Source organism: Eulemur rufifrons, chromosome 24 (assembly GCF_041146395.1).
Source record: "Eulemur rufifrons isolate Redbay chromosome 24, OSU_ERuf_1, whole genome shotgun sequence".
Lineage (NCBI taxonomy): Eukaryota > Metazoa > Chordata > Mammalia > Primates > Lemuridae > Eulemur > Eulemur rufifrons.
The window spans coordinates 24,488,986-24,501,223 of NC_091006.1; the positions used below are offsets into that span (position 1 = coordinate 24,488,986).

Sequence of the window (12,238 nt, forward strand, 5' to 3'; positions counted from 1 at the left end):
TCTGCCATAGCATTTATCACATTGATTTTAAATTATCTACTTAGTTATTCACCCCTTCCACTGGATTCCACGTTCATTGAGGTCTGGGTCCATGTCTATTCTTTGGTTCCTGGCCTATAGGAGAAGACCAATGTATATTTGCCGAGCTGTTTTTTAAAAACTGCTTTGTCTTATTATCCTTTGATGCAATCCCCTCCTTGGCAGAAACAGTACCATTGGTTTTTTGTCACTGCTTTTATATATGGTACATTGTAAACAGAGTATCTTAGATAACATTGTTGACTCCTCCATTCAGAGATAAATCTACAGGCATTCCAGCCTTTGAGGGTAAGTCAAGGGACTTAAAAGGAATGAAACACAAACAGCCACAGCAGTGACTCAGTCCAAAGGGGTGATGGGTTAAGTCACTTCCTCATTCATAGTAAACTGTCTCCAACCTACCCAAGTGATAATTATTCACTTAAGTTCTGCAGTAATATAACTATTAAAAGTAAATTATAAGTCAAAAACATTTCTTCTCTTTAGCAAGTCATGCATAAATAAAGGAAATTCAAAGAAAGAAGAAATTTCTTTCAAATATAAGGGTTTCTAAATATTAATAATTAGTTCTTAAGGTATAGGAATTAATTTTTCCTATATTAATTTAGGAAATTCATTTCCTAATTAATTATTTCCTAATTAATTAATTTTTCCAGTCCAGATAAAAGTTTAATTATTTCCAAAAATCTTAATATGATTTTATATGTTTTACCAAGTATACAAAACTCAAAGCTGAACCCTAGAGGTGTCACATCAAATAAAAAACTAGCCTCTAGAAGGCAGCTGTGAAGGATTAAATGAAAAGATGCCAGCTTTCTGTTTAAGTAGGTGTGGCTCATATCAACTCATAGCCTTGCTGACTACTCATAGCCCTGATTATTGAATTGTTCCAGCCTTCTTTGTTCAGACACGTTGATTTTCTGGTAAAGGATTCTTTCCTCTCTCTGATTTGTTGTGCAACCTAATGTAACAATGTGTAGCTGTAATTAGCATGTAAAACTGGATACTCCTTCTTGGATTTATAGAAATCCAAGAGCATAATAAAAATGAACCTACATTAACATAGTATTTAATTCATACAGCAGCCGGTGATTCCTTTTTGAAGAGGAATTCTGTGGGCTTATGGGCTTATGGCTCTCTGCATCTGAAATTTGAAGCATGACTCATTTGTTCACGCTCTCTTCATATATTTCCCACATAAACAGATTTGCAATTCTGCAGGGATATGGGGTCCACAGAAAAATTCTCTGGAGTAAATAATTTCATTCAGTAACATTCCCTGAAATAATATGTCTTTCCAAGAATGAGTAGACAATATTAAAGTCTGCCTCATACCTGAATAAAATTCCTTTGACCCAGAATTAATGAAAAATGAGATGGCATGCTTAACCAAATGTTTCAAATAATTGAAAGTGAACACACAGAGTATCAATTTTTAAAGGATTAATAGTAAAATGCACTCAACACAAAAAATATGCTAAATATAACAATGTATGTACTCTCTCCTAGTTATTGGAATTATTTGTTAAAGTATATAGTTATTTGAGTTATTAGCCTGGTTTGCCAAAAAGCAGAGCCTGAGACAGACTTTCATGACGACATTGATTTGAGAGACAGCGAGTTGGCCACCCTCCAGGGGCAACTCCAGTTCCATCCCATGGGACCTCATAGATTGTATTTGAGAGCTGTATTCCCCAATGACTAAAGTGGAAGCTTTTGTCCATCAGCTCCCCTGTTACGTCAGTCAGTGGCTCTACCAGCGTTAACTCCCACATTTCCTAGCTGTCCATCTGGGAGTGTCCTGTAGGTTTCTTCTGAAAGAAAGTAAAAAGGCTTAGGTGCTGACTTGAGAAGGGTACCTGTCAATTACTCCTAAGCAAAGCAGATCCAAATCTATGTAGCTACCACAACTGTGGCTGCAATAAGAGATGAGCCAAGAACATTTAAAGTGGTCCATAAAAGGTGTCAAATACATTCAATGTTCTGATGATTTGGATTGAGAATATGGCAGAAGATCACAATTTTTCCTATATTTTAGTACTTTCCAGGACTCATACCTCTTTTTCAGGTAACTTACAATGAGGAACTTGAGTGTCTTTTTAGAAACAGAAGAATGAATACAGTGATTTTATTACTCTCTATGCTAATTTATGAACATAGAAATTATATAGTCGATATTAAATAAAATGATTATACTTACAGAATAATGTGTTTCCAAAAGCAAAATAATATTAATATTAAACTGTGTCCATAAATGTAAATATTTTCACTTTCTTTTCCCTTGACTTTCAGACATCGCAATGCCAGCAGCAGAAAATCTTCTCAATACCTGTAAGTTCATCAACAGTTGTTTTCTAGTGAAACTTAATTACTTGGATGCCAGAAAATACCTCCACTTGAGAGTCATTGTGGTACCCATAAAGGAGAGGGAATAGGAAGACTGCTTTTGGAAACTTGTATAAAGGTTCCAGAGTTGGCCTTAAATTGACTGATGTCATGGATTTAAAATGAGGAACACATTATCACATGCCATACAGAAGAGGGGATACAAAAATAAACAATAATAACTAAGAACTTAGAATCTAAAATCAGCTACCCGTGATTTTTGAGTCCCAGATCTGCCACTTACTAACTGAATGAATTTACACTGGTTATTTAATTCCTCAATGCCTCAGTTCCAGTTCCGAATACTCGTGAAGATAAGATAACACAAGTAAAGTATTTACAAGAGTACATGGTTCATAATAAGAATTCAGTAAATTGAGGCTATTAGTATTTTCTATTTTGCTAATGAAAACTCCAGGCCTAGGAACTCACTGTGGAATTTTGATCCTAGAAGCCAAATTTAGTGTGCAGAGAAGTCGGCTGCCTTACGTGCAAGCAGCTTCTTCCTTGCTGGCCAAGGCTTTCTGTTTCCATTCTCCTATTACCTGCCCTAGGAAATACGATCCCCTGGGTTGCTGGAACCTGGAGCAGGCTGTCAGAAGAGGCATTGCTTTTATCTGGGGACTGAGACTGATTGGGGCAGTCTCAGAGGACTCACCCTCCAGAGCCAGGTGACATTGACCCTGACCAATCTTACTGTCCCTCTGTCACACAGCACAGTTATTTCTGAAAAATGTGGGCAGAACTTAAATACAAAGCTGTATTAGATTATTTTTCTCTCTTACAGATTTTGACTGAACAATCCTCAAGCCACTTAATACGATATCTTAAAGTCAATTATTCCAATTAAAAAATTAGGACCAATATGATCAAAATCCACAATTGAGAATTTGTCATGTCAGGTTCATTGAAGTTAGATAGTCAAGACAGGAATAAAAGCAGAGATAAGAAAAGAGATCTGGCTGTGTAGATACTTGTTTAAAAAAAAAATCAGCTGATTTGTCTATCCCCCAGCTGGAACACTAAACAATCATCTGTAACAGTATTCTGAATTTCACTGGGCCTAACTAGGATTTTGAACACACTTAAAAAAAATTTTAAAAATGAGGGGTAGGCAAAAAACATCACATAAGGTTAAAGAAAGAATAGAGCTTTGGTATGCTCCGTAAAGTGTGTTAGAATGTAGTAATAGATGATGGAGTAGAAGTTAGAGGGGTAGGGAGGCTATAAGAGCTTAGTAGATTCGCTGATGTTTCTGAAAGTGTCAGCCAGCAATCTTCATTATATTCCTTGAAATTTACCATATTATCTCTTTTGACATAACAAAGCTCCAAGGTACCTTGTAAAACTTCCGTAGAGCTAATAACAAGGTAATATTGCAGACGTGGCAGCTGAAAGCTTAATAGACACAACAATCATGAGTCAATGAGAATTGAGAATGGAAGTTGATGCAGGGACATATATTAGGTTAGAATTCTGAGTAAGAGCAGAAACATGGAAGCAGAGTCACCCAAGGGAGGTTCTCCTAGCCCACAGAGATCCATCTTTGTTTTTTTTATTTCTCTGAAGGAAGTTGAATAAAAGCCAACTTCCTTTGGGAGTTGTCAAGAAAGAAGGGAGGATAGGGAGGGACCATTATACCACTGGGTTCTGGATTATTTGTTTGGTCCTCTGTAGCATCCATGATAAGGAAGTAGAAAAAAAGAGGAAAAGAAAAGGGAGTTACATTCAGTGAGTCAGTGTGAGAGCTGTCTCATTCAGAAAGAACAACCACAAAGGCTCTAGTTCAGCTACATGATTTTTATGAAGAGGATACCTAAACAACCTGAGGTTTGGGTTGCAACAAGAAGATAACTTAGAATTATAAGCAACACACAAACTAAAGGACTTCAGAGGCCTAGTTAAGGCCTTTTAAAAAGTCTACGTGAAAACCACATTTTTTAGGCTGGGCACAGTGGCTAATGCCTATAATCCCAACACTTTGGGAAGCCAAGGATAGGAGTATTGCTTGAGGCTGGGAGTTTGAGACCAGCCTGAGCAACAAAGCAAGACCCCATCTCTACAAAAATTTTAAAAATTAGCCCAGTGCGGTCACACGTACCTATAATCCCAGCTACTTGGGAGGCTGAGGCAGAAGGATTATTTGAGCCCAGGAGTTTGAGGTTGCAGTGAGCTATGATGATGCCACTTTACTTTAGCCTGGGCAATACAGCAAGACCCTGTCTGTGCCCTCCCCCTGAAAAAAACAGAAAAGAATATTTTTAATAAAGTAATAAAAAAGTCTACATGACTTTCCCCTATGTTTCTAATGTCTTTCTACCCTCAGGAAAGAATACCTCAAAGTACATCTAGTCACCTATAATTAACATCTCTGTGAAGCAATTGGCCATCTACCCTTTCCAACTTATTGAAGTATTCTCATTCTCGGTATAATAAGTACCTTTCTTTCATCTAGGGTTTCTCAACCATAACACCATTGACATTTGGGACAGATAATTCTTTATTTCAGGGGCTGTCCTGTGGATTACAGCAGCAGTCCCCAACCTTTTTGACACTAGGGACTGGTTTCCTGGAAGACAGTTTTTCCAAGGGGGAGGGGGCACGGTCACAGCCTGAGCGTCACCTCAGATCATCAGACTTTGGATTCTCATGGAAAGGACACAACCTGGATCCCTCCCACACGCAGTTTGCAGTGGGGTTCGCACTCCTATGAGAGTCTGATGCCACCGCTGATCTCATGGGGGGCAGGGCTCGGGCAGTGATGCAAGCGATGGGGAGCTGCTGTGGGTACAGGTGGGGCTTCACTTGCTCACCCTCCACTCACCTCCCACTGTGCACCTGGTTCCTGGGGGGCTGGGGACTGGTACCTGTCCCTGGCCTGGTGGTTGGGGACCACAGTATTACAGGGTATTTAGCAGTATCCCTGGCCTTTACCCACTAGATACCAGTAGCCTCCCTCAGCCCCAACTGTGACAACCAAAAATGTCTCCAGCCTGCCAACTACATATCTCCCAGAGAGACAGTGCCCAAAATTGTCCCCAGTTGAGAGCCATTACTTTAATCTATGCCCACACATTGATTATGGCAAGTTTTTCCATTCTCTAAATGCTTTGGAACATGCTTATTACAGAAAAGAGCTTTGCAATTAAGTATAATTTTTATTTCAAGATGTCCCATGGACTTCATATAGACTTTCATTTAGACCACATTTATACAAACATTTTTTGAGTTATTTTTATGTGATAGGTTCCTGTAGTAGGTTCTAGAGATACATTTTTTTAAAAAAGATATGGCTCCTGCCCTCTAAAAATATTTATTAGGAAATGACAAACTCTAGTAAAAGGTCCCATAAGCTGTTAAAGGACAAGCTCAGTGCTGTAGTTGGAGTAAAGTAAAGATAGTCAAGGGAATTAAAGAAAGAATGACTCAGAAAGACAGATGGAAAGAATAATAGTGAAGTGTTATTACCACAGATTTGCTTTAAAGACTTAAGAATCTACTAGTTTTTCTAGCTCTAAATAGACACTAGAGCACATTCCTGATTTGGAGATGCATATAACTCTGGAGATTGGTTACCTCCAAAGTTATGATATTATCTTCATGTGTTTATTCCTTTAATCCAGGCATTGTGTATTGTGACTTGAGTGGGAGCATATTTCTGTCTATTGTCTCATTAATAATAGCTCATTCACATTCATGTTCATTCACACTTTCTTATGAATGTTTTCATAGCACTCATCACTCTATAACAACTGCTCACAAATTAAAAAAGCACATATTTCCCTGTGCAACTTAGTATTACAACTTACACAGGGCCAGGCGCGGTGGCTCACGCCTATAATCCTAGCACTCTGGGAGGCCGAGGCAGGAGGATCACTCAAGGTAAGGAGTTCAAGACCAGCCTGAGCAAGAGTGAGACCCCCATCTCTACTAAAGAAAATAGAAAGAAATTAGCTGGACAACTAAAAATATATAGAAAAAATTAGCTGGGCATGGTGGTGCATGCCTGTAGTCCCAGCTACTCTGGAGGCTGAGGCAGTAGGATTGCATAAATCCAGCAGTTTGAGGTTGCTGTGAGCTACGCTGACGCCCCAGCACTCTAGTCCGAGCAAGAGAGCAAGGCTCTTGTCTCAAAAAAAAAGAAAACCTATACAATTATTGTCTTCTAAATCCAAACATTTAATTCCACCCTCCTCTTATAACAGGTCATGGTGAGGCCATACAGATACATAGAGAGTATGTGAGTGATGGAGATGAGGGAGGAAGCTGTTAATCTATTCTGAATGAATTCTCAGGAAATCTCATGTCAGCAATAAGTTAGTGCTAACTTCTCCAAGTCTGTGAGTTTTTCTCAATTAATAGTTAATGGGGACACATACTACGGGAGTTTGTTTACTATAGCAATAGAAATGAATAAGCAATATCAATGCTAATGAACTCTATTTTGAGCAGGTTGTGGACAACGCACAGTAACTCCCTCTGGCAACAAAGTGACAGGGGGCCTGGATGCCGAGGAAGGGGAGTGGCCCTGGCAAGCTAGCCTCCAGTGGAACAGTGTCCACCGATGTGGAGCCACTCTGATTAGTAACAGCTGGCTTATCACTGCTGCTCACTGTTTTGTAAAGTAAGACCTCAAAGCCACTCAACTATCTAAAAGTCTGATAATATTTTTTAATAATATGGCCACATAACTATGCCTCCACCTAGCCAGTCCTGTGAGGTATAGCCTCGAAACTACTCCATGAATTATCAGTAAAATAACAGACATGGTCTGACTGGAGCAGGGTTTGTCAAAAGTGGCTCCACTGACATTTTAGGCCATGTAATTAATTCTTTGTTATGGAAAGCTGTCCTGTGGAGGGTAGGATATTTAGCAGCATCCCTGGCCTCCACTCATCAGTAGCATCCTGCAGTGTTGACACCAAATATTTGTCCAGACATTGCCAAATATGGAGGACAAAAATGCCCCAGTCGAGAACCACTAGGTTAGAGGAACTTACTGTACTTCAATTTTATAGAGAAACTATACATCCCAAGTTGGACATGGGTCTTTTATTTCTTTCTCATTATTATTACATTTGGTTTTATTTATTTAGTCATAAGTATTTTAATTAATTCTACATTCTCCCATATACGTACAGCCCTATTTAAAATGATGATTTCTTTAAAAGATACATATTATTGCACCAAAAGTTTGCCCTTTTTTACCTAAAAGATTTTTACCCTTTTGTTTGGTAGTATTTCACATTAATTTCTATTGGTTTTATATAGCATTTATTGGTTTTTCTTTAAATAAAAATCACTCTCAAAGTTGATCAACTCTCTTCAAAATCATGTTTGCTTATTATGTTGCTTTAGTAGAGAGTTTGAAAATGTTCCAGCAGTACTATTTTTCAATACTTAATATAAAAATAGCTGATTAACAAATAATAAAAATCAAGAATATGTTCCTATGTATATTTCCAATGGTTAAAAAAGAGGATTTACGCTATTTTCTTAATTTCTCTAAGTTCACTCTGTCCCATGTCCTTGCCAACTTTTTATTTAATCTTACTACCTTATGTTGTCATTATTTATCTTTATAAATCCCATTGAGTCTTTTCTGTACAAAATAAGAAATAAAATGTAGTTTCCATGAGTTATCTTCTAAAATATACCTTATTGAATTATTCAAAATCTGTTCTTGTTATCATTTTTATTTCTTCTTTTATATACAGCTTTATTTTCTATGCTTACAAGCATTATGGAAACTCAAAACATAATTGTTTAAAAAAGTGTAAGAGATTAATTCCTACAACTGCAATATATAGAACTTCTAATAAATAAATCTATTTTCTTTAGTGACAATGATCCCAAAGGATGGAATGTTAGTTTTGGGCTTCTTTTAAGTGATCCACAAACACAGCGAAGCATCAAGGATATTATAATTCATGAAAACTACCATTACCCAGCACATGATAATGACATTGCTGTTGTACACCTATCTTCACCAGTATTATATACAAGCAACATCCGAAGAGCATGTCTTCCAGAAGCTACTTATACATTCCCACCCAATTCAGATGTGGTGGTCACTGGTTGGGGAACATTAAAGTCTGATGGTGAGTTCCTAACCTCCCTCCATTACGTGGTTTGTATTTTAGGAGTTAAAAAGAAAAGTACTCAGAATTACAACTAAACCTGAAAAATATTTTCTCTGGGTCATTTTTAAGAGCACAATGTGGGATGAATTGAAAATTATGCTCAACATTTATACAGAAATCTATAATTTCATAGAGCTATTTACCATAATTCTGCTTAAAATGGCAGTTTTTACAGAAATGTACCATTTGAATAAGTAATTCATTTCCTCATTTCATTCATCATTCATTCAATAAACATTTATTTTGGCAGGGCGTGGTGGCTCACACCTGTAATCCTAGCACTCTGCCAGGCTGAGGTGGGAGGATTGCTTGAGCTCAGGAGTTCAAGACCAGCCTGAGCAACAGCGAGATTCTGTCTCTATTAAAACAATTTTTTAAAAATTAAAAAAAAAAACATTTATTTTGATTACCATATTTGTTCCAGGTACTTGTCTAAGTGGTTTGGCTACATTAATGAATAAAACAGGCAAATACTTCTGCCTACTTTCTTAGCACAAAAGAAAAAGGAAAAAGTTTCATTCTTAGCAAAGGAAGACAGACAATAATCACAAAATAAAGTCAATAAGTAAATTACGTGGCATGTTTTATGCAAGTAAGTGCCATAGAAAAAAATGGGCTACAGGAGACTGAGCATTTTTGATGAAGTGAAATGAGTATCTCTCAATGAAGAGGCGATACTTGAGCAGAGGCTATTTAAACATGTGCATCCCTATGACCCTAATAATGTAAAGATTTAGGGGCCATTTATGTTCATAAATGTATTTTGAAAGCAGAAAAAGAAACCTAAAATCAATTTCAAGATTCAGAATTTACAGTGACAAATTTAGCTGAAAATCTACAAATGTTCATAAAATGTATGTTTCTGTAATATGAATATTTCATTTTGCTTTCTAAGGCATATGTGTAATAAATATAAAATTCCAAAATAATTCGAAAGGAAAATAAATCCCATCACATATGGATGCATACACTAAGTATTTCTAAATATGGTCATTTTTAGAAATAGTTGTGTGTTCCTAAACATTAATTGCTTTTTGTCACTAAGAACAGAGATAAATAAAAGCTTAATTAACCTTAATTTGATTTGGAAGTTGTACATAGTGTTAAAGTTACATACTAATACCCTAGCCAGAGAGATTAATATTGACGTTAGCAAAAATCATATAATTTTCTTGTCTTAGGAACAAGTCCTAATATCCTCCAAAAAGGATTAGTGAAGATTATAGATAATAAGACCTGCAACAGTGGAAAGGCATACGGTGGAGTCATTACACCTGGAATGTTGTGTGCCGGGTACCTGGAGGGACGTGTGGATGCCTGTCAGGTAAGGCTGCCTATTCCATTTTCAAGAATTTTTTCTTATAGTTTTAAATTTCCAATTAACCAGTTCAATTTTCTCATGGGATTGACAAGTTTTAAAGGCTTAAATATGTTTTATAGCCAAAGTATCTAATTAAAATTATATTGATATCAAATAGGTCTCATTAAAAGTACTAAAGTGCTAAATCACTCTTACTATTATAAGAAGCTGTGAATAGGTGTGAAGAAGAGATGAATAAGCAGTGAAGAGATGAAATGGATTATTGAAGACTTTAGTTTGATTGGCATTTCACTGAGAAACACTTAACTGGGTCTAATACCAAAAGTAATGATCATGGAACTTCCATCATCTGGCTCCAACATCCTAAATATTTTATTTATTTAACAATCCTTATATAGCATTCCTATATGCCAGGCATTGTTTTAAGCACTTTACAAATATTAATTTATTCTAGTTATGTCAATCCTCTGCAGCATGTTTGTCCTATTTTAAACTCTATTTCTAGACTGAAGCAAAGAGATCAAGTAACTTGTATAAACTTACACAGCTATTAAGTGGCAGAACTGAGATCTAAACATGGGAAATTGGGCTCTAGTGCCCATACTCTAAACTCTGTGCTAAGCTGCTTTTCCTTAGGCATAATGTGATTCTGATGCCCCTGTTGCTATTTATGAGTAATAATCCTAGAGCTAACCAAAGTACTACTGTAATTATCTAGGCAGGCAAAATTAGTGATAAATCAGGAGAAGCCTTGTATTATTCATACTTTCTTCCATGTACTGATTATTTATTGACCTATGTGCCAGACCCTATACTAGGTGCAGGGAAGTTAAAATGAATACAGCATATTCGCACACTCTCGGTAAGAGCTAGCAAACACACAAACAAGTATTTGCAATATCTAATTATCGTCTATAATTATAGATTTCTATCTTTCCAACTGTCCCACTAAACCTATTTTCCAATGTCATGAAGAGCTTAAATCTCTGTCCCTTTTAATTTCTTTTCAGTCCATCACCCGCAGCCTCATGACTCTCTCCTTACCTTACACAGTCCAGAACCTATGTTTTATTATTGCAACCATTCACTCTATTTGCAGCACCCTCGATGACTTCATCTTCTGCTTTCCCCACACCCATCCTAATAATCTGCAACTGCAGAACAATCTATCAGCTTTATTTGCTTTTACATGCAAGCTGCTGAGCACAGCTAGAAGAAATCTTGCCTTCTTGTAAACTGGAGTCATATAATCACAGCTGGGTCTTAAACACACTGTACAATTTTTAATGCTTTTTTTATGGCGCTGTGTCAAACATTCATTATATTCTTTATCTATGTATCCCAACATGCCCTTATCTTTTTTAGCATATGACATTTTTCTCCTGCTAACCAGAAAAAGTGAACAGAATGTGAGAACTCCTTTAATTTCCTTTCTCTTGATACATATATATTTCAACTCATTCTTACCCTGTAGGCGCAGGAACAAGTTTCTCTTACTATTCAAATCTAATCTCTTCCCTGTTTTCTTCACCCACTCTCCTTACATCTACACAGGTATTTGAGATTTCCATTAATTTGAGCTTTCTTCTGTATTTCCCAAACTGTCCTATTCTAATGGACTCTTCCTTACATTCTGTAAATATTATTCTCTCCCTTCAAGCCTACTCTTAGGAACTAACAAAACTCAATGCTAAAAAAAAAAAAAAAAAAAATCTGATTTAATAATGAACAAATGACATGAATAGACATTTTTCCAAAGAAGAACATTTTCTGTTTCAATTGACCAACAGGAACATGAAAAGATGCTCAATATCACTAATCATCAGAGAAATGTAAATTAAAACCACAATAGGAAAACACCTCACACCTGACTATTATCAGATAAAAGATAACAAGTATTGGTGAAAAGGGAACCCTGTATACTACTGATGGAAATGTAAATTGGCATAGCCATTATGGAAAATAGTATGAAGTTTCTTCAAAAAATTACAAATAGACAAAACCTCAGACTCCACCACCATACAATTTATCCATGTAAGGGAATTTAACTTGTACCCCATAAATCTATTAAAATAAAAAAGGAAAAAAAATTTTTTAAATAAAAATGGAACTACTGTATGATCCAGCAATCCTACTTCCAGGTATATGTCCAAAGGAAATGAAATCAGTAGTATCACAAAGAGAGATCTGCATCCCCATGCTCACTGCAGCATTATTCACAACAGCCAAGATACAGAAACAACCTAAGTGTCCATCAGCTGATGAAAATGTGATACACACACACACAGAGGAGCATTGTTCAGCCATATAAAAGAAAGAAATCCTGCCATTTGCAACAACATAGATGAAC

General features: G+C 36.5%; 1 protein-coding gene across 1 annotated transcript in view; it reads left to right on the forward strand.

The window, feature by feature from the left end:
- The window catches only part of LOC138374310 (transmembrane protease serine 11C-like), a 40,293-nt gene that overhangs the window by 26,199 nt on the left and 1,856 nt on the right, over positions 1-12,238 (forward strand). Inside the window, exons 6-9 of the mRNA XM_069457026.1 lie at positions 2,332-2,370; positions 6,877-7,048; positions 8,266-8,525; positions 9,749-9,891. Of these exons, the coding sequence (XP_069313127.1) occupies positions 2,332-2,370; positions 6,877-7,048; positions 8,266-8,525; positions 9,749-9,891 (614 nt within the window). The remainder of the gene's footprint in view (positions 1-2,331; positions 2,371-6,876; positions 7,049-8,265; positions 8,526-9,748; positions 9,892-12,238) is intronic.